This window comes from Mizuhopecten yessoensis, unplaced genomic scaffold, assembly GCF_002113885.1.
Source record: "Mizuhopecten yessoensis strain PY_sf001 unplaced genomic scaffold, ASM211388v2 scaffold4537, whole genome shotgun sequence".
In the NCBI taxonomy this organism is placed as follows: domain Eukaryota; kingdom Metazoa; phylum Mollusca; class Bivalvia; order Pectinida; family Pectinidae; genus Mizuhopecten; species Mizuhopecten yessoensis.
Window position 1 is genome coordinate 287,235 of NW_018405596.1, and position 24,012 is coordinate 311,246.

Consider the following 24,012-nt stretch of genomic DNA (forward strand, 5'->3'; position numbering starts at 1 on the left):
TAAAAATTATAAATGGTAATCGTCCGGATAATGAATACATTCCGTTACGTAGATTGGTTAAGATTCTTATTCAAGAAATGTGGCGGTTACAAGACTGGCGCCTTCTGACTTCGAACTCCCCCGAAATATGTTTTTGAATATTATAAATTTATCTTTATGAACAATGAAAAAGGATTGAAATCGAGCGATGCAAATCGTTTCAGCATTGAAAAGATAATATATTTATAGATCTGTGAAGTTCGCAAATCAATAAGCTTTTAGCGAGTCCTCTCAAACAATTTCCTACCAAGCCTTATTCGTCCTGTATAAAAATCATGCCAGTCACTGAACGATGTCATCAAAGTCGTGATAGAAAAAAAATTATCGTTTATGTTCCAAAGCTGTATATCGTACAAAAGGTAAAGGTAGGTGGCGGAAGTGTGCATGTACGTGTATGAAATGAAAATGTCAAAGAAAACAGAAAATTATCTGACATGCAAGTTTTTAAATAGAGATATTAGTTACGTGCTTTCAAACTCAAACATCTGTTAGAATAACGTGTCAAAACTTAAAACTTAATTTAATACTAGCTCAATTTTCGTCAGTTATATCGTCATTTATTGTGTTATTTTAATGGCTTTTCCCAAGCAGTTGCTTATATTAATTATATCAGCACAGAGAACGGAGCACGGAGAACGGAGCACAGAGAACAGAGCACGGAGCACAGAGAAAAATTGGAAACCATACTCGTCCCTAAGACTTGATACACACCAAATACATTTTGTCAGATTTGATCATTGATCGAAGAATTTTTTTTTTTTTTCTTTGGACTTCATTTGATAACAGCATGCGATTGGATTATTTTTGGCTTCTTGTACTTTGAATTCTTGTATTCAACGACAAGAAATCATAATTATTTTTCTAATCAGTTAAACACTTGTGTCAATAATACCATCAGGATATTTTTGTCGTTTCGGTATTTAAATTAAGCCCTAGGACAGAAAGCCATTGAGAAGCTAGGCATGTTGTTCAGATAAGACGTGTTTTACTCATTAATCCTGTTAATCTTGGGCATGGAAGCCCGACGTTAAACTTTCACAGGATCAGGATATCTGAGAAGAACATGTAGTAAGTGGGCATCACAAAGTTTTGGTTAATTTTTAAATCGTTCAACTGGCATGGGATCGATTTATCGAATGAATCAATGCATGTTCATCTTGGTCAATATGACAGAATATCTCTGTCATCCCAAATATTCAATTCCCTTTCTCTCTGAAAAAGCAGATGTCGCTTTTCAGAAAAACGTCGGTTATTTTCCGTGTATCATTCAGGCTATACAATTTTTTGTTCTATGGTGTCGGGTTTTCCGTAGGCATTGTACGATGTCTTTTGTCTACGGGATAAAAGCGTGCATTTTTAGCCCGAGTCTTGATCGGAGAATCAATGCAAGATTGCTTTGCAAAACCTCACATGGGAAGCCTTAACAATAGAATCTGTAAAAAAAATCCGAATGCAGCAAAATTGATACGAGCGTTGCTTTGTTATATGACATTTTCTATCATTAAGCGCGGGTTTCACTCACAGGAAACAATAGGCATGATAATTTGCCACGCGCAGAGAAGAGAAATAAGAGTAGATCATTTACCACACTACATTAGTAACTATTGTACAAAACTGCAGCCTTCTTACTGAGGCCAATACGTCGTATTGAAATATTTACTGTGATTGCAGGATTCCAACGGGAACAATCTTTTGTCATAGAAAAGTCGTAAACCGTATATTAATGTTTCAGAAGTAAACAACACTTCGATATTAATGAACTTGTAAGTCACTCTTTTCCAAGCTTTCGGGCTAAGCCCTTCGTCAGGCATCTAATGTCACTGGACCTCTATGTCACATCCATCTTGACAAACATGTTGAATAACTATGACGTTGATGATGATGACGTCATAACACTTTTACCATGACGTCAACACAACACAATGACGTCATCAAACCATGACCTCATAAATTGTGACGTCATCATCATCACTTGGTTAATGAAAAACAACACTTCGATATGTTTTTGGTATGTTTTATGTCACTGGCATTTGTATACGAAACAAACACACTCTCTGCAGCATTGTCTTACTGCATCGGAGAGTCGTTTCGTAACAAGTCACGTGAAATATAACTTTAGCCCAGATTGCATTCAGACTTAGCGGCACTGGAACTGTACATTCATCCCAATAACACATACGATTTTAGATCATCCGTAACTGTCATACGTTCGTTATATAAGTACAGCTGCACTGTTTACACCCATTAGGAATACTTAAGGTAAGGGGGACCAAAACAGCCAGTAGAATTGTTCAAAGATTCTTTCGAACTCGTTCGAAGAAAAATGACTTCAATATTTCACAAGTGTGTCAATGGTTATAATAAAATGTAACCATTTGGTACCATTAACCTTACGAGACTAGCAAACATCAATCCATCTGCTCGTGACCCTAGTTGTTTGACAAGCTTTCAGTGTTTATGCTGGGTAATATTACCTTCTCTTTAAGATCAATTATTACGTTTGTTAGTCTCGCGATCAAACCTAAATATACATTTTCTATAATCTAAATAATTCGCTATTACCTAAAACAAATTCAATCTATTCTGTTTTGCAGGAATTGGAACATTGTGTATTTGAAAAATCAAAATCCATGCACTTACTTGAGGGATTATATATCTTAGCCAGGTTGTCCCAGGCCAGTAGCTCTAAGAGTCGTTAACGCAATGCTTTCAAATGTGGTTTTTGAGATCTATCTGAAAATCTATATATATTATTAGTAGACGATTATTTTGAATATTTTTAGATACATGTACAAACGCTGAATTGAATTTCGATACTTTTGAAAACAAATACTACATGTAGTTTAAAAAGTTTGTGTTAAGCTGACAAGATAATCATGCTTTAAACAATGTAACCCTAGCAAGGTACTGTAAGAGTAATAGTATTTGATCCCAGTAGACTAGCACGCTATATAATGGAACGGTACCATGCGTACAAGTACACTGTTTACATTCAAACAGTGTAACGTTTACGCCGCCAAGTATTTGATCTGTCACAGGAAACACAACACTTCATTGATATGACGAACAAACAAATTAAAAGACTACCAATCCGAATCGCTATCAATCATGGACACTCTGTATAGTGATATTTCAGTTATCATTACTGGTCCTTTGTCAACCATTAATACATAGGGCTGATAGACAGTTTCTTCTCTGTTTGGGGGAGATAATGTAACGAAATAAGATATTCTCCCACACTTCAAAGAGGCTTTTCCATTTTCTTCTATAGGAAATATTAGTATAATGTTTGCTCACTTTGGGGGTAAGACAGAATAATCTCATCAGTTAAAGTGGTGTTTTTTCTCTCACTTCAACCACAAGTGATAATTTCATAAAAATAAAACATTGATTTCAAAATGTTGAGCAAATCAGATTTGTCTCCCGTGATCTGCTATTGCTGACATGACGTCATACAATTGTTATGACAGGTAACGCCCTGTCTTTACCATAGAGTAAGACATATAGAATCTATTCCTGATGTAAGGTATGGATATGGTGATTCAAACCCAAGGGATAAAGTATTGTCCAGGAGACCCAAGACCTTGCCGAGGGTCTTCTGCTCAATATTGTATCCCGAAGGTTTGAATTACCTTATCCTTACCTCACATCAGGGATGGATACTATTTATTGCTTATTATCTAAAACCCGTAATAACAGCTGCTTTTTTAGTCCCTGAAACAACTAGATGATCTGCTTGTATCATATCTATGTATCTTTTTAACACTTATAGCTTGAACTTGTTATTCCAGTTTTCTATTTCACTGTGCAAAAGACCAGTTTGTTCGGGAATTCGTTAAAAAAATCCCACTACCTCATGCGTTTGCTTTATTTTTTTTTCAACGAAAATTAAATTATTCAGCTAATTGCCACCGACTATTGTCCTAGTCGAGATCCAAACCCTCTCAAAGACAAATAGTGACCCCTTTTCAACAAAACAACGTATTCAATCATGAAGATGCGGAGTAATTGTATTTAAACAAACTTAAAAATTACATATTACTTCAATCATTCTTAAATGTATTAGCGCATTGATATTTTCGAGTTTATCCGATATGTTTGCCCAATCATAAGTTACAGGTACATTCAAAGCATTGGCCTTTCCCTGAGCAGATGTACTTCGAAAATCATGTATGTCTATGATTGGCGCTTTGCAGAAATGAGCGCTTGAAAGATTACATGTAAGATGTCATAATATCATCATTATGTACCACTTGAATATGAAGGACAATTTTGAAAGAAAATCAATGTTTCGGTGTTGTTATCGCCGTCAAAATATCTATGAAAAAAGAAACACATGGAAATCATTGTACGCAACATGTCTGTGCCTTGCCGCATATTGATGCTCTATAAAATTATGTCAGCAACAACAAACCCGATTTAGTTGAAAAGAATTCGAAACATTGCATTGTAAAAGTCGTATATTTATCAAGGAAGCGAGCTGCATTAATTCTGAGCCTAATGGCTGTGCTGTGTGTCGTCACTTCCCGTCCCGTGATTGATGCGCAACTGTCGTCACATCACCGGCCACACGTCCAGGGTGTACTAAACTCCTCCCTGAGGAATTCTCATTAGCAGGATCGAAAAAAGCAACACTGGAAAATCCTCCAGCTCGACACATCTAAAGTGGCAGGCCTATTCATCATACGAAGCCTACATTCCGGTAATGGAGACAAAGGAGATGGGTGGCAGTATTTCTAGTCACATTTAGTGTTAAAGGTATGACATAAATGGAAGGGAGAACAAAATGACATGGTAGCACATTTAGGACAAGAGCGGATGTCTGATTGACGTAGAGAAAAAAATGCTTTTAGACCGTAGATCAGAAATTTAAAGAAAACATATCACGAACACGAAAAGGACAAATTGTGTATCTAGTTCTCCAGCGAGTGATGGTTGGTTATCATGTTTATCGCCATGGAGTTATACTAAATACCTTATTAAAGACAAGAGTTTACCGAGTGTCTTTTACAATTTGACAATTTACTAACGAGTGGACAATAAATATAATAATCAACCGTCGCGTATTTAAGGACCTTTTTTTCCCCAAACATTCCGATATTATATCCAGAAAACCATATGTTTCTCTGTGGAACACATTATTCCCTTTTCCGATCTGGAAAACCATTGCTATTAACTATGACTTCACAATGAAAGATGACGTCATATTTAGAAGATTGACCAATCAAAGTACGTCCATTATGTAACACATTAATGGGACACTAAACATGTTTTCCAGAATCATACAGGTTTAGCTAGACAGAATAAAAACAACGGATCGTTTATATTCGCCATTGGACGAATTAAATCGTTACATGTATAATCATTTAATTACTGTATCTTAGATTGATGGCGACTTTATTATCCTACACTTTACAGAATACATCATGACGGGGCCACACGTTGTGCAGGAAACAAAGAAAGTTTCAGGTCACATTGGAACGGTATCCATGGAGACATTTCACATTTCAGGTCACATGATAACGGTATCCATGGAGACATTTAACATAACAGGTCACATTGTAACGGTATCCTTGGAGACATTTAACATTTCAGGTCACATGGTAATGGTATCCATGGAGACATTTAACATTTCAGGTCACATGATCATGGTATCCAAAGAGAAATTCAACAATTCAGGTCATACGACAACAGTGTCCACAAGTGATGGACGCTTTTAGTGCATGCTTTCTGCTAAGCTGTTCCTATCATGACTTTCACTTTCTTGATAGCAACGTCCCTACTACCCAACTTACAGCGTATTCATGTCGCAGGTGATTCATGATTAAAATGAATGTTGTCGACTGCTGAGGATAAAAGTGATTACAAAAATATAGGTTAAGGAAGACTATGGTCAGGTTTTACAGTAGCTACATGTATAAAGAGCTTATTGGGGGAAATTATATGTCTTTGTTTGATTATGCGAGTAAGTTTGTCTTGTTGTTTCGTCGCCACTACTCAGATTTTTGCTATGGGGACTCGTTACAATGTATTGCTTGGATTTAACCTAGACTATGTCATGCGAGTATTGTCAGTGAAGAAGAGACGCCAACCATTCCGGAACATCTGGTCTAATTCTCCTTGTATTGTTTTCACAGAATCTTCATGTAAAGTTTTCAATTTTGCCAACATTTTATCGATTTTACGTTCTAGGTATGGTTTTATTATCAATTCAGTATTCTTGTGATGTTTTATTTTAAATTGTTATCACTGTAGTTTCACATCATGGACTCGGGAATACGACACGTGGTCATCTTCTTCTAAAAAAACATCGATGCAACTTACAGCACAAGAGAGATTTATGCACACTGTATTAAAAACCAATATATTCTATGGCGATCTGACGCAGAAATATAATTTAATTTTCATATAGGCCTTAGTGTCTGGAGGAAAACATTACTATGTAAGACAACAGTCGCGGTTACATGTTAATTTAACGTTCTCGATTTTGATGTCAAAATAACAAGAATATATGGTACGCAACCACCTTGTGAAATTTACATGTACAGAATATCAGAGTATATGGAGACTGTAAAATTCCAATTGTACTAACTCGATGCTGGCGTATAAAATACAAACAAGATGACATCGGGATTAAAAATCGTGAAACAGCGCCATTGTTTATAATTTATAATTTTTAAAGTTGTCAATTCCAAGACTGCGTAAAGACCGTGAAACGAAAATGGCGTTTCACAAATCAAATACGCTTATGCGTAATATCAGTTTCAGTTTTGGTGGCAATGCGATAAAAAAAAATAAAAAAAGTAATTTTCTAATACAAGTGATAGGTGTACATGTTCCCCCCATAGGAGTGTCCGGTGCTGGATTCATATGATATATATCTACGTTCGAGAGCATTAATGGACTATAAATTGTTTCACTCGACGCTTAAAAATGACGAATTTGATACATTACGACTTCAAGGTAGCGGTTTACCATACCAATTCCCGCAATCGATCCCCGTGTAATGCAATACTCCACAGGATGTGGTAGTTAATCTCGATGGCATATTACGAACGATCGCAGGAACGATTAGATTTGAACACATGGACGAGGGGCTTCTCGTCTTGTTTACGTCGTCCGTCTCTTTGTTTCACAAGCATGCGCACTGGTGTAAAACAAAATTACGGTAACGCGAACTGCTCGTGGCTAGTCCATTAATGCTGCCTATTGGAGAGATGAGCCGGTAGAAGAGAGGTTATGAAGTTCAAGGTGAAACATATTTCTGTTGCTTTCCGCTGTTTATGAGATTGCTTTTTGCTCGAGATGATAATTAAGTTGTAGCATTAATACTGGTCGTAGTAAGTGACACTTTTTTTTATAGACATGAAATGTGGCTAAGGTGAAGACGGAAGGAAATCACATCGTACACGTAGCAGTGTGGACACATAACTAAACAGTGATAAATCAACGGAGTGACGGTACACCAATGGTCGTTGATACTGAACAAAACAGATCTACTTACGACATGCGCGGTTGAGAGGCTGTCACAAATCTAACGTAATCTCAATTTATATTTGCCGTCACGATTTTCACATTTTGAAGATGTTGAGATTTTTTAAATATTTCGAAAATGCGAAAGTCTCCAGGAACAAGGGAACGGTTTACCACAATAAAATATGATTAACGTTCAGATTTATTTTTCTTTTGCTTTAAACTCAATTCTTTTCTGGCATTTAATCATATACATGTATGTACCCCTACTCTATATGCCGTGTCGTTTTCCTGTATCTGATTGTATATTATCTTCTATCACAAACATTGTTTGCTGTGTATGTACAGTATATAATTGTATGTTTCCTGTTTGAAAACCTAACGTAAACGCATACTGACGTCCAGTGTGCTTGGTTCGAAACCCGTAAAAGCTTGTTTTCAAACCTGTCAATTCGGAACATGCATTGTTCAATATCAGACATTCTGTTAGTGAGATGTTTAACAAAAAGTATGTGATGTCACACGAATTAGCGAAAGTTGAAACAATTAAAAAAGTTATTGTTAAACGAAACATAAAGATTATTCATTGTTGCTAGGCTTTATCGAAAGAAAATATTATTTGGTGCATAGAGAATATTTCATTACAAGTGAAATTACACGAAATGATATATTCGAACAGCATACATATTGATTTGCTCATTTGCGGAGAGACTTTTGGTATTTGACGTCCAAAAAACGTCTTTAGTGATCGAATTTGACATGAAACGTAAAAGAGTTCCACTAACCGCGCGTCGCCATGGCGAACGTTGCAACTAGCTATTTGCGGTTGACAAAATATTTGGTTCAAGGTTGAAAAAAAAGTAATACATTTTCTTTAATGAGTTATGTAAGCAAATGACTCACTTAGACATATTCTGTGTATGTACATCAATAGACACAACAATGAAAGCGTTACACAGCTTTCCGGTGTTGCATGCAACTTACTTAAACGTATTCCGTCTTTGCGTATTGCAAAGTTATCTTCTCTTGGGAGCAGGTATTGGGTGTTACGTCATTGGGTTGTGCGAGAAAATTCCGCCGTTTTCTCAAAAATTGATGACGTTACTCTCATAAACAAGGGACGTAACAATCAATACCTGCTCCCTAGAGAAGATAACTCTGCAATACGCAAAGACGGAATAGGACGGACATGTATGCTTTAGTGGGGTTTATTTATTCTCATACGCGTCGTTCGACACTTCCGGTGATAGTTACCATATCAAAGTAGACCCGTGTGCAATCTCAGTGAGATTTTTTATCATTTTCGTCTCGATATGTCCAGTAGTGTCGACTCCATGATGTCTTGTTTTATGTAACAGTATATAATGGACTTCCAATTGTTTTATTAAACAACATCTGTCTATTGTCGGCAAATATGTTGGCACTCAGAGAACACCTCGAAATACATGTTATACAGACATTTACCGGTGGCAGCGAACCAAAACAAACGACGGCCTCACGTCTGTCCCTCCTTAATTACTACACGTACCATCAACGCTGCTGAAAAAAACCATTGTTGTCCTAAATCCAGGACACAGCATACTTATGATAATGCCGTTGATGAAATCAATGACATACAAACAAAAACACCTTTGGTAGATTATGTCATTGCCGTCATTTAATAGCGTTTTTAAAAGACGTGTTTTTAAAAACTATAATGCCTCTCATTGATTTCTGCTCTCGAGTTATTTGTCACGCGACTGTCCAAACATGACGCATTGGCTACCGGAAGGAAGTACTTTATCGTATAAAACCTGTAGGAATGCTAAAATGATTGAAAACAGAAATATCGATTCTGCCTCGGTGTAGGCAGTTTTAATTGATATATTTAACCACTTAGGCATATTACCGTATTAGGGTTTCGCTTCCTCGAAAGGAAAGGTTTATCGTTGATGAACCGTTCGTACAGTGGTTCAACGGATACAATGGAAAACTACCCGCAGAACTATTGTCTTATATATATATATATATATTACGTTTATATGTTTCTACACTCATAATAAGAAACAACTCGAACAACCAAATTGAATGGAAATGGCCACCAAAATGGTGACATTTGAATTTATTCCAAAAGAGCCAGTTTAATGAATCTATTCATAAAATATCATATTACTTGAAAGAAATTAAAACATAGAGTAGTTGCGATGTTACAAACATAGGAGCATCCACCACACAATATAAACAAAAAAATGCCAGCTAGCCTAAGTGGGGTTGGCCAAAACCGCCACAAAGACACTTCTGATCGGAACATTCAGAATGTCTTTCCCACATTGGAAAACTTTTCGCAGAACTATTGTCTTATATATATATATATATATATTGTAATTGTACATATGCGGTATCATTTCATTGATATATAATTGTATTGGTTATAAACATAGTTATTTAAACTTTTAATACTGTTCATCATTATCAATAAAGGAATGTACTTACTTTAAGATGCCTGTACCATTGCCAGCAAAACAGTAAAGAATTCCCCCTCTACATTGTATTTTTTCATACATGCAATGATCTTTCCTTAAGTTCGTAAGGGTTAGAGCTATACAGAGCTGTAACTGTGTTCGAACTGAGCTAGCGACTACCTGTTACAGGTATAGTTCGGTAATAGCTCTGTTGGTCAAAGCGACCGCGTTGTGACCGGCGGTCCTAGATTCGAATCCATACTTACCATCATGGAAAAAATGTTTAGAAACATTCGAATCACGATGGTTTATTTCCCAATACGAAGATACATCGATCTTTAAGTGGTATTCTCATTTTGTAGATATTTTTAATAGCATTTATTGTATCAAGTGTATATCGGTGTACTGTAAAGCGCTTAAAAACGGCTTTTTCTAGCTAGAAAGGATGGTTTATAAAATGTATTTTTATTTATAATTTAACGCTTTTTTATCGAGACATTACGAAATGCACCAGTATTATGAAACAATCCCCACAGCCAAGAGATCAGTCGGTGAATCGGCAATAACAGGATGTATGTGTGGAAATTAACAAAAGTGACTAGTGTCTCGAAACGAGGCTGTTATGAATTCCGGAATTGGATTTACATAGTGAACCACATAAAAAGCCGATAAATCTGGCTGGCAATATCTATATAAGGTTTAGCTTCCTTTGGCAGTCTATATATATCATCGAACACGTAGCTGACGGATATATTTAGCATGTATTCTCTAAGAAAGCCATTGATCTATTAAATCGGAGAGGCAGTTTACCATAAATAGACCTATATATAAACATACATTTTATCCACAATAACAACAACAGCCATTGGAATGTCTTGTGTTTACTGACTGAAAGTAAAATTGCATTTGAGTTCTCGCGTTTGTTACGCGAAATGCACCGAATTAATATCTACATTTTTTTTACAAGCATAATTGATGAAGAACTCCGAGTAATAAACAGATGCTAAAAAAGGTCGTGAACGTACTGAGAGATGTTTGTTCCTGGTTTATTTACAGCACAGACGTGATCAAACGAACACGTCCGCAAACAAATAGATGTATGATCAATTATACATACATGCAATTATAACTTGCAAATCTGCAATCTGATTGGCTGTGATATGTTGTTCTCAACTTGATGTACATATACTGTATATATATTACATCGACCATGTACCCAAAATTAGCACAAACGGGGATAATCTTGGGATTATCTTCTGAGAACAAATTTACTCACTTTTAAATGTTTGATTTTACAAGAACTTTCATACAGCATAGCTTTATTAATTAACATGGTGTGAAGACTGTTTTTCATCTTCGGGTTGGTATAGTCTCAGTAATGCTAATTTTTTACTCTACAGAAAGGTCAATTTAAATAGAGTATTTCGTATTTTACATTGTACATGGTATGATAAGCATTGTATATATAAACAATTATTATCCTTTGACGCTGTCCCTAAAACATTTCATCAACCTAAAAACATTATACATTTCGACTCCTACATGTAGCCTTGGAAGTCTTAAAAGTAGTCTTCTTCGGGTTGATAAATCACAGAAACGACCTCAAAGGAGGTTAATAATGATGTATAACGCACGTGACAACAACATGTTTGTGTATATATACACAATGTGATTAAAAACCCGTTAAACACAATATGCTTTAAATCTGCATTTGATTTGATTTAAGACAATATATGAAACACGTACGATATGGAATTGCCTATAATCTCCACGCGGGTTAAAGGAAATGTCTTTTGACATAAACTCCTTTGCTATGCGTGCGGAACCTTGGCAGACTATTGGTTAAAGTAGAAAACGCGACGGTAAAAACCAACGGTCGATAATATATACAGGAGAACCATCAGCAAAATTAATTTGAGAAAAATTGCAGACGTGGTAGAGTGCAAACTCCGTCTTAAGAAGAGGTATGAATTTATTTTTCCTAATACTTTCCCTGTTAACGCTTTTATCATCACGCAATCTGCGCCTCGGGTTTGGTTTCGAGTGTTTTGCTGGAATCTGTTTACGGCGGAAATTTATTACATTTCATCTTTCTTCCAGTAAAAAATGACACATAATCAGCCCAAAAAAAGACCTGATTTTATTTTGTTTCCTTCTGTCACATTGTTTGAGCGGGGGACTCTTTAAGCTTTCGTCTATTCTTACGACCCGTCCGAACATCTTTGTTAGACTTTTAGCCTCAATTTATCGCCTTTGCTTTTGGTTTGGTTTGTTTGTGTTTAACGTCCTATTAACAGCTATGGTCATATCAGGACGTGCCAGGTTTTGATAGGGTGGAGGGAGGTCGGAGTTCCCGGAGAAAAACCACCTACCTACGGCAGTACCTGGCGACTTCCACATGTAGGTCTCGAACCCGCGACCAAGTGGCGGAGGGCTACTGGTAGCAGAATGTCAGACGCCTCAACCACTTGGCCACCGCTGCCCCTCTTAGACTTTGCACCCCGTAATACCGGCGGACGTAAACACGAGGTTGGTGTTACGTTGTCCTGTTAAGGTGAGCTTTTTTATTTTATTTTTTCATATTTTCCGTTTGACTCAATTGTAAGATCCGCTTTTTAAAGTGGTCATGTATGGCGTTTCCTGTGCGGATCCCACGCATGTGTCAAGTAATAGTAGTTTAGCAAAGACAGAGTATTTGAATGGTTGGTCGTTAATCAAATTTAAGTGATATTTTTATTAGATATCCTTCCTCCAAACAAAAAACAATACTTTTCCAAAATTCAGCGATTTCTTTATTTAGCGGTTGTCCAAAACGTCAGACCAAAACTGGTTCGTACATGTATTACACACTAATTATACATTGGCCACCACTTTGCCATATTTTTGTTGCCGCCATTCCGCTTAACGCGAGTCGTAAGCGCATGTGCAATTACATGTGCTAATATTTTGTTACATATATGCTTTCCTTCATGAAAGTATTTTTCAAATATTTTCGTTAATAAGGCCAATATCTACAGTAATATTGAAAATGGAAGCGATAGTATTGTAATTGATGGAAAAGACAGTTTTTTTTCTATATTTCAGAGCTAATAAAGAAGCGATAGTATTGTAATTGATGGAAAAGACATTTTTTTTCTATATTTCAGAGCTAATAAAAAACCGATAGTATTGTTATTGTGGGAAAAGACAGTTTTTTTCTATACTCCAGAGCTAATAAAGGTTTATTGCAAGAAAAAAAATGAGAATACTGAAAGAAGACAAGCGGTAGGAGTAATTTTAATACAATGGTCAGCAAATTATTCTGTTTTTCTGTTTGTAGCTGAACGCTACGCATTCATTTTTGTATCCGATAAGTCGAGTCATTTATGTCAAACTTGAAGGACTGTACGTTAACAAACCCTTGTTTAGAACACAAAAAGAAAACGCCGCGTTAAATTCCGTCTTAAACAATCGCTATCTATGACGTCACAAAATTATTGATAATCAATGACATCACAAACAAACAGATATGATGAGGTCATCCTTGACAACCATCATTAGGTTGGGAGACTAGGCGTTCGGGATGGATGCAAGTTTACTCTATTTGATAGAAAATAGCTGAAACGGGGAAAAAATGGAATTTGAAGAATATTCAGAAAACACGAAAGGGAACGAACTAGGGAAACGATTTAGCTCCCAATCGTGTAATGTCTTTGATGAGCTGAGACGATTTCAACAGCTCTGCGACGCCGTGATAAAAGTTGAAAACGAAGAATTCCCGATCCACAGAGCCATCATGTCGGCCAGTAGCCCATACTTCCGGGCCTTATTTACAAATGCCCTAGACGCGGTAGACAAACGAGAGATAGAAATTCCAGGAGTGACAGCCGAGATCATGCACATTATCATAGACTATGCCTATACCCGTCGTGCAAAGATCGACAAAAATAACATAGAGAGTTTGCTCCCGGCTGCCGACCAATTTCTTGTTCACGGTCTTGTAAGACGATGCTGTGATTTTCTCGCTCGGGAACTAGAGCCAGAAAATTGCATTGGCATATATAAGTTCGCTCGAACTTATTTTTGTCTTGACTTGGAGCGAATAGCGTATCGTTATTTAATGCATAACATTAATGATGTAATGAACGGAAGTGCCGAATATCTAAACCTTGATTTAACAGAAGTCTGTGAAATACTGTCCTCCGACGATCTGAATGTGAACAGCGAGGAAATTACATTCTTGGCAGTTTTGCTCTGGATCGATCGCGATCCCACAAACCGGAAGTCCCACATCGCCGATCTGCTTCGGACCATTCGGCTTGGTCTCCTATCAACCCAATATTTCGTTGAGCATGTCAAATCGCATCCGTTTGTCATGGGAAATGAGCAATGCAAACCAATTATCATTGATACCCTGAAGTTCCTGTATGACCTCGATATGGTCGAGGAAAGGGATTTGGATATGGCCAATCCACTGGCACGGCCGCGGATACCACACGACGTGATGTTTGCGGTGGGCGGATGGACAAACAGATCCCCGATTTGTACCGTGGAGACCTACGATACACGAGCAGATAGATGGATAATATGTAGTAAAAATGACGACAGTAAGTTGCAATCGTATAGGTTAAGTGCATGATTGACACAGGGATGTCATAAAAGGAAAGGAAAGGAGTCGATATTTTGTTTTTGGGGGGGGGGGGGGGGGGGGGGGAGCGGCACCATCCCAACCTCAACCCCCGCATATATGTTCACTATATACATACATTTTGCTCCAATATCACCTTTTATACCATGTAATTAGTCTGACCTATACAATCTTCTCTCCCCTTTCTTTATTTTTCATTGTAATAATCCTTTATTTTTATTTTTGAACTCTCCTGGTATTGAACTAGGAACATATGCTCAGTTCATTTCATAGACGTGTTCTGTTCTAAAACAGAATTATATCATAATTGAAGCTATCGCGAGTTTTGCTTATACAACTATTTATAACTTAGATAAAATAATCTAATTATATGTAATGATCTAATTTGGAAGCTTCATTGGCATTCCAAGGTAAAATAGAAAATGTCTATACATTTCACAGCGTCATCAATACCTTAGATAAAAAAAAAAAAAAAAAAAGATCTGAGGAGACACTTAGACAGCATATACATGTACCCCCGTAACAGTTCCGGAAGTTAAACATCACATACCCACTTAAAATTTCCGGAAGTAACAAACTATATACCACCTTAAACATTCCGGAAGTATAGGTGTTTTCGTCTCCGCATGATGTGGCAACCATCATGCTACATGTATCTCCAATCAAATTAAGAAATAACGAAAATATTGGAAACAAAATAGTGCGGTTATTGTCTTGATAGTGTTCAATATAATTTCAACGACAGTTGTTTTAAAGCGCCTTTTCATTTTTATTTTCTACAGCGCCTCGGGCCTACCACGGCACCGTCACGATTGATCTTAAAATCTACGTTATCGGAGGGTTTGACGGGGTGGACTGCTTCAACAGTGTCAAGTGTTTCGACGCAGTCACCAAGATCTGGTCTGAGGCTGGGCCTATGATTTCAAAAAGGTTACTATCTTCATCGTTCATCTTTTTTTTTTTTTACTAAAAACTATTTGCCACAAAATTTTGTTTAAAAATCCTTTAGAGAATCAACTGGTCTGACATTAGAAACAAGGAATAATCCGACAGTAAACTCCAATAAATCTAATTCTGTAACTAAAACGATACATTTATATAGTTTGTCGAGTGTCTTGGGCTTATCAGCTCATTCACCCCTGAAATTTCATAATGAACTGTTCCAACCATTGAATTGTGGAAGAGTTAAAATGTGTTTTTGTGTGTGAATTAGTTAGTGCATCGACTATAAAACATAGATAGCGGGATGATTTCAGTCTAAAACTGGCTCGCTACAACAATTTCCGACCACCATTCAGTTAATTTAATCTGCTTCAGTCTGGATTTGAAAGATGTATAGCGCTTGATGTTAGCTATTTTAAAACGTTTTCCGCGTTTGTTTTCAGGTGTTACGTGAGTACGACTGTACTACGAGGTTGTATCTATGCCATTGGTGGATTCGATGGTCACGTGAGGCTGAACACGGCGGAGCGATACTTCCCCGGTCGTAATCAGTGGATGAACATCGCGCCTATGAACCACCAGCGCAGTGACGCTAGCGCCACAACACTACACGGTACAGTAACAATAGAAACGCTTACTTCCTCCTTCAAAGATAATTCAGAAACATAGAAACAAACACGTATCGGAACCATTGAGCAACGCGTATATCCTACACTCTACTTACTTAGTTACCGTAGCAATGTATAGTGAAACAGCGGATACGACAACTGGAAGAGCATAATTATATTCACAACCAATAAGAGTACTGTAATATTATGCAAAACATTAACATGTACAATCACTATGTGAGTCAACTTTGGAAACACGCATCTTCCTTCAGTTGTCGTTGAAAGACGCAGTTTCCTGTCATGAACTGCCCTTTCTTGACATTAACATCCCTGCTTCGCAACCTACAGTGTAAACGTGTCGCAGTTTATTCGGTATTCAGAAGTTTGCTTCTAATTCTATTCTTTCCGTTATGATATTTACGAGTTGCCATATCACAGACCGGTTACATGTATTTTACTTTATTTTAATTTATTAAATAATATAAATACATTTGGAAACTACAAATTATTGGTGTAACTAGCATATCTTTATTTGCTACAATTCAGAAAAGATTTACATTTGTGGCGGATTCAATGGAGAGGAATGTTTGAATTCGACTGAATATTACGACCCTTACGCAAACCAGTGGACATGTTTTGCGCCCATGCGCAGCAGACGTAGTGGTTTAGGTGTCAAGGCCTACGGGGACCAGATATATGCTGTAGGGGGGTTCAATGGTATCTCTCGGATGAGCACTGCGGAGCGGTACAACCCATTCACAGATCGCTGGGAATCTATTCTTGCTATGTACAGTCCCAGGAGCAACTTTGGTGTAGAAGTGAGTATTTAAAGGGGGATAAATATGGGGATTCAAATTAATACTTAGTATCTTAAAGATACATCCCATCCATTTTATGAAACATCTCATAAATATTGGAGATATCTATTCATTTAAGAGATATCGTATTTACATTTTTAAAATATCCGAGCTATTTCTAGTTGTAAGAGATAATGTCAATTATATTTAAATACATTTTTTAACTAATTTCGAGATATTTTTCACGTTTTTAAAGACATCCATGTATCTAATCCAATTAAACAAACAGCTTTTCAAACTAATATTAGATGTCTTAAAATATAATAAAGATTATTTTAATAGAGATATGGATTTTTTTTAAAGAAAACCCAGAGATTTCTCTAACTGAAACTGTTAAAACTTCATTGGATATTTGTTTCAATTTGCTTGTAAATGAAAGATGATATACTCTGTGTTACTAGATAATAGATAACATGGTTTGTGTTACTAGATAATAGATAACATAGTTTGTGTTACTAGATAATATATGACATAGTTTGTGAAACTAGGTAATATATGACATTATTTGTGTTACTAGGTAATAGATGACATGCTTTGTGTTACTAGGTAACAGATGACATGCTTTGTGTTACTTTGTAACAGATGACATGCTTTGTGTTACTAGGTAACAGATGACATACCGTGTGTTACTAGGTAATAGATGATATACTGTGTGTTACTAGGTAACAGATGGCATGCTTTGTGTTACTAGGTAATAAATGACATACTTTGTGTTACTAGGTAATAGATGAATGCTTTGTGTTACTATGTAACAGATGACATGCTTTGTGTTACTAGGTAACAGATGACATAATGTGTGTTACTAGGTAACATATGGCATGCTTTGTGTTACTAGGTAATATATAACATTCTTTGTGTTACTAGGTATTTAATGACATGCTTTGTGTTACTAGGTAACAGATGATATACTTTGTGTTTCTAGGTAATAGATAACATAGTTTGTGTTACTAGGTAATAGATGACATGCTTTGTGTTACTAGGGAATACATGATATGCTTTGTGTTGCTAGGTTATAGATGAATGCTTTGTGTTACTAGGTAATAGATGACATAATATGTGTTACTAGGTAACATATGACATTATTTGTGTTACTAGGTAATAGATGACATGCTTTGTGTTACTAGGTAACAGATGACATGCTTTGTGTTACTAGGTAATAAATGACATGCTTTGTGTTATTAGGTAACAGATGACATTCTTTGTGTTACTAGGTTACAGATGACATGCTTTGTGTTACTAGGTTACAGATGACATACTTTGTGTTACTAGGTAACAGATGACATACTTTGTGTTACTAGGTAACAGATGACATGCTTTGTGTTACTAGGTTACAGATGACATGCTTTGTGTTACTACGTTACAGATGACATACTTTGTGTTACTAGGTAACAGATGACATACTTTGTGTTACTAGGTAATAGATGACATGCTTTTCGTCATTGGGGGATTTGACGGCGTATCTACAACACAAGCAGTGGAATGTTTCGACAAAAAATCAAACGAATGGTAAATATTTTTTTTACCTCAATAACACTTAACATGATAGTCCCTTAAAACGTCATCTTAGGTTCAGTTCATTGACCACCAGTATTTTTTCCCCAAAGTAAGGAACTCAAAGTTACCTGTACATATAAGTTCATCTGCACTTCCATCCGGGCTAAAATGACTAATTAATATAAGTTTTAGCAAAACAATCATTTCATATTCGTTGTTAAACAAACACATTCTCTAAAAGTAAGGTGCCATTAATATCCTACGATCAAAGATAAGAAACACCGGCCTCTAACAACTTAAGTGATGACCATCAACAACTTGCGTTCAAGTCGATGATCGCCACCACCTTACGATTATCGCAAGGAAACACTAACATAGGTCGTTAAATGTTACTCATTCAAGTATCTATATACTGCACCCACTAGTCTTTTGACATAAAATACAATGATGTACAATGTAACGTTACACCTTTTTTGTTACCACATGTCGGTCATAGGGGATGTCGAAGATAATGCAATGTCACACGGTAGTCATCCTCGATATCCAGGGGTTACGCTCACTTTCGCTGTCGACACCCCTGGGATATGTCATAGCAAAGTTGAAGGCACTAAGATAGCTGTTTGATTGGTGTCAGGTTAAATGAACTGACCAATCGCTAGGCTGATACAACTGTCCTTTGATGGTTACAAAGGAGAGACACCCAACTTCAAAGCCTGTCGTTTTTCACCGGTACGTGACCGCGAGATTCTTTTGATGCACATCAAAGGATCCAACTAGTCTTCTTGTCACATCAACAAGGTGGCGCACATCGAGCCTTCAATTTTGCTATGACATATTCCAGGGGTGCAGACAGCGAAAGTGAGAGTAACCCCTGGATATCGACGATGCACGTTAGTTTGCAAATCATTTGTCCTGAGCGATACGTCAGATACATAAAGTAGTTATATATAGTTAATTACCAGTTCATCACAGATTGTTATCATTGTTTGTCGTTTGAACATTTTGTCATGCCAGAACGTAGATACCAAAAACAGACTGTGATACAAAGCCTACACAGGCGGAAATGTACTCGATGATCTTTGATTCACATTTTTTTGTTGTTGTTGTTTTGTAAATCCTTACTCAAACATGGTATAACATTAAACTGTTTGAGTGAAATATACACTTGTATTTACGTGATCATTCAAAATTTAACACAGTTATAGATGTTAATTCTTATACAAAGTAACTTGTATTTGTCTAGGTTTGACACAACGGAAATGAACGCCCGCAGAAGTGCTCTTAGCGCATGCGTCATTACCGGACTTCCGAACACTCAGGATTACACGTACAAAGAATATATTGCAACGAAACAAACTGTCCAAATTCAGGACGGTAATATTGAAAATGAATCAAGTTTTTCTTTTTAGTAATGTTAATTTGATTAATAACATGTGTTTGTTGTTGATTATTCGAATTTTGAAGAACGACGAAACTTCCTTTATCCGGACATCATCACTGAATACAAATCCGGATTATACCGCAAAGTTCGGATTTACGATATTCCATTGTAATTCTTTATCACTTGTGAGAATAAACATTTAAATATTTTCCTCTGGTTTTAGCCGTCAATGATGGATTCGTGTAAAAATAAACCAGTTAAATGTTATTTACGTGCGTGAGTTACATGCTGGAACGTTCGCGGATGGGAGAAATATTCCTCTTTGCGTCGTATTTAGTAGGCTAACCAATGTCCAATCATGTATTGTGATTAAGCAAATTCTAAAATTCTTTGATGGCAAGGCTTGAATTAACGCCAAAACGTAAATAACACGAATATCCCGTTCACATACACGTGCAGTTCACGTAAACAAAAGGGAAATAATTTGCATACATCTAAATTTTAATTCACAACAGGAATGAATAGTCGTAGGGAATATTTGTACCAAAATTCTAGGAAGGCATTGTACAGGTACAGCTGTAAGTTTGTAGTTTTTTTATTTTTACATGTGTGTCTCTTGGCTTGTTTCAGCTTGCACATTTTGTGGACTGTAACATATTGACAACGTATACAAATGCGTTTGCCAATATTACGCTACGCCACCGCGAGTTGCTGTCTCGTGCAGTGACGTGGAAGAGGCCATGATGGTTTTAATATAGCACGAGCGAGCTGAAGAAAGTGAAACAAATAACACAGTTTTCATATCAGTCAACTTGATTTGGGTTGTATAAAACTGTTATACCGACACAGACTGACAGTCAGTCCCTGCTCGTTACATAAATAATAAACGCATGATCAGTCCGTGTAATGCAATTTCCGAAAATTGGTATTTGAAGCAGGGTGAAAAATATGGTAAGATAGATACATTTACACGTGCTGGTTTACATGTCTCGGCCTATATCGTGACGTATTGGGCCACGGGGTGGCTCTGTGGTTTCTTAAGCGGATTTTTTTGTGCCCGATGTTCGTCTTCACATATCCCAGCGGTTAAACAAAAATAATGCATTGTAGTTATACATTTCTCTTACCCTGGAAATGCGTCATCGGTAATTGCGACGTCATCAAAAGTGAATTACGACACACATACCCCACACGTGTTTTTGTTTACAAACATGGCAGACTACTGTTGGTGGAACTGTGACTGAATAAAAAGGATGGGAGAGAAAAAGTCATCCCCTACCTTGAGGGTTTAACAGAGAAATCGCATACCCTCGGGGTGATTTTTTTGGTGGTCTAAATAACCAAAAAAAACATCACCCTCGGGTTGGATATTTCTCTGTCACACCCTCAAGCTAGGGGAAGATTCTATTAGTCTCACCATAGGGTTGAGACGGGGGAATTGCCCTATTCATAACAATGATATGACGTCAATTCAAAAATACAATGACTTCACGTCAACAATCCATCAACGTGAACTCTGAATTTAGCATGTAACGTTATCATTATATTGTGTATATGATACACAATGGGAGAACAGGGTAAGAGAAAAAGAATCATTCACCCCCTTGTGGGTGACATAGGGAAATCTCAACCCTTGGGAACGTTTCTTAAATTGCCAAACACTCGGCAAAGACTCGTGTTTGGCAACTAATGAATCTACCCCTTCAGGTTGAGATTCCCCTATCTCACCTCAAACGGGGTGAGAGATTCTATTAAGCCCTGTACAAGGTTGTAGTTTGGCGAATCCGGACATACGGCCTGAGGGTCAGTACAATATATCGTTCGACTTTTACCGCGAGGGATAAAACAAATCAGTTTTATAATCATCCATTCAGTACAGGAAGGTCATACGCTGTAGACGATTCACGAGAAGTCCCCACTACCCGTCGGATTTGGTGAGAATTTGTCATACAATATACATGCATGTATATACAGTTACACGGCTTCCGTAGACGTTCAACACTCCTCATACATATATATCTCTTTTGATTGTTTAAAATATCGATTTACCATCGGTCAACTAAAATGGCTGTCACTATCACGAGTAACTCGACCCGGTCTAGAGGAAGCGTTTGATTGATCATGACGGTCATGAGGCAAGCGTTTAAGTAACCCCGCCTGTCTAAGACGCCGCATGCTGCTTGCGTGCTGTGACGTATGCTCAACGCCGTAGGTTTCGCCAGTAAAAGCTTTCACATTGTCAGGGATGCTATCGATTTGCATCTGTGACAAAATCGGAAATGTCTTACTAGCAGTTTTCGACCCCATTCATGTCCTTACACCTAGGAACTCGGTGTTCTCAACATCTACAAATGGTCATAACGCTTCCTACCTACGTCACACTTTAGGCCAGTCTTCCAAACCGTTGAATCTTCCCCTGCCTTTTCGTTAATTCAGTTTCCTACCTAGTTCACGAAGTGTTACAGTAGATAGCTCAGCTTAAACTCAGCTTGATGTGGTCTGAAAGTATCAGAGAAAATTGAGCCCGGAAATTTACGAACTTAAACCGTAAACGTAGCAACGAATAAAAACAAACCAAGAAATCACTAGAAATATGGAGAAAGAATCTCCTACATTGAGGCAGACAAAAGGAACATTTTTCTACACCATATAGCCATTTCGCCTATTAAGGTCTCGTCAGTCCGGATTTGTTTTAAGTTAGACGTCTATGTTATGTCATTTGAGCAAGTTTTCGCTCATTCAATACAGTTGTAATATATTGTATCTCGGAAAGGTTGAGTGTTAGGTGAAGGAATTGCGTCCTGTGTACGTCTTTATGCAGAGTTTTGACCCTTTCATTGAATCTAACTGGATGTTGCGTTGCATGTGATGGGCGTATATATTGATCCGTCCTGTGGTTCACTTGCTAAATATTTCGGTGTTAGATCATATTCGATCTCGCAACACTTGATTATGAAGCAAGGTTATAGCGCATCTCGTCTAGCGATCTTAGATGAGACTAGAATGTTAATATACAACATGACAAACACACAGTAGCGCGATGGGGGATTTCTAAGAGAGAACCAAATCGTACAAGATAAAGTGTATAGAAAAACCCCATAGCAAATATTTGTTGATGACGTGTAGACTCAAGTAGAAAAGTTAATTATGATAAAACACTGTCGCGTAAAAAAAATCTCGAAATCTTATCTGCCCATGCTTAGAACATGTATGTTGCAGTTGCATGAAATGTTGACATTAGTTTGATCAAATATAAATCCACTCTTAACTTCCTCTTTTTCATGCCTCTCTTCCTCCCTTTCACTCATCCCTTCATTGTTCACTCTTCTCTTCCCCCTTCCCTCCACTCGCTCTTCTCCTCTTCCCTTCCTCATTTCTTTCTTTCCTCCATTCCCTCTTCCCTTCCACCCTCCCTCCCTCCCTTCCTTCTTTCCTTCCTTCCTTCCTTCCCATTTCCTCTTCCCTCTTCCACTCTTTCCTTCCTCCCTTCAATCCTTCCACTCTTCCCTTCCTCCCTTACTCCCTTTCCGCCTTCCCTTCAACATTAACATCGGTTTTGACGATAACATGGATTCCAAGGCCTTTACATTTTCAAATCAACATTTGTCATAATATGATAAGATAATATGATTGGATGGAACGTATAGCCTTTCCGTGTGGTGACAGGTGTCTGCCAAGTAATTCAAAGTCCCATCGTCTGGTAGTTTGAAAGTCCGTTACCAGAAAAGGTCCGATAATCGAAAGGATCAATTAATTAATCTAGAATAGATTCAGGTCAAATGTTAATTGCAATTTTGTTGGTCGATTAGTCCGATTGCCCGATTGCCCAATTGTCCGAGGCCCATAGTCTTTGGGCTTGATAGTCTTAAGGTAGTGTTACTGCTTAATTGGTACCACTTGACCTTGTTGGCATGGTTGGACATGGGAATTAGGCTTTCGGACTACTGGGCGTTCAGAAGTGAAAAATAGTCTCCATACAATCGGGCCTTTTGAAATCTGGGTAGACATTTTTTAGAGTAGACTGTTAGTGGTCAATTATCAGAGAACAACGACGTCATTCAAGCCAACTTTGATTTAACAAACATACATATGCCGACCGTCTTTCTCATACATCAAACACACTTTGCTTACATATATTGAGTAAACATTT

General features: G+C 37.3%; 2 protein-coding genes across 3 annotated transcripts in view; one reads left to right on the top strand and one right to left on the bottom strand.

The window, feature by feature from the left end:
• The window catches only part of LOC110449254 (potassium voltage-gated channel subfamily H member 8-like), a 138,922-nt gene that overhangs the window by 62,473 nt on the left and 52,437 nt on the right, over positions 1–24,012 (bottom strand). The window lies entirely within an intron of this gene.
• On the top strand, positions 13,473–19,972 carry LOC110449256 (kelch-like protein 10). The gene is made up of 6 exons (XM_021496005.1): positions 13,473–14,539; positions 15,363–15,510; positions 15,966–16,135; positions 16,677–16,948; positions 18,402–18,493; positions 19,725–19,972. The coding sequence occupies exons 1-6, from the start codon at positions 13,567–13,569 to the stop codon at positions 19,888–19,890; spliced, it is 1,821 nt and encodes a 606-aa protein (XP_021351680.1). The 5' UTR covers positions 13,473–13,566; the 3' UTR covers positions 19,891–19,972.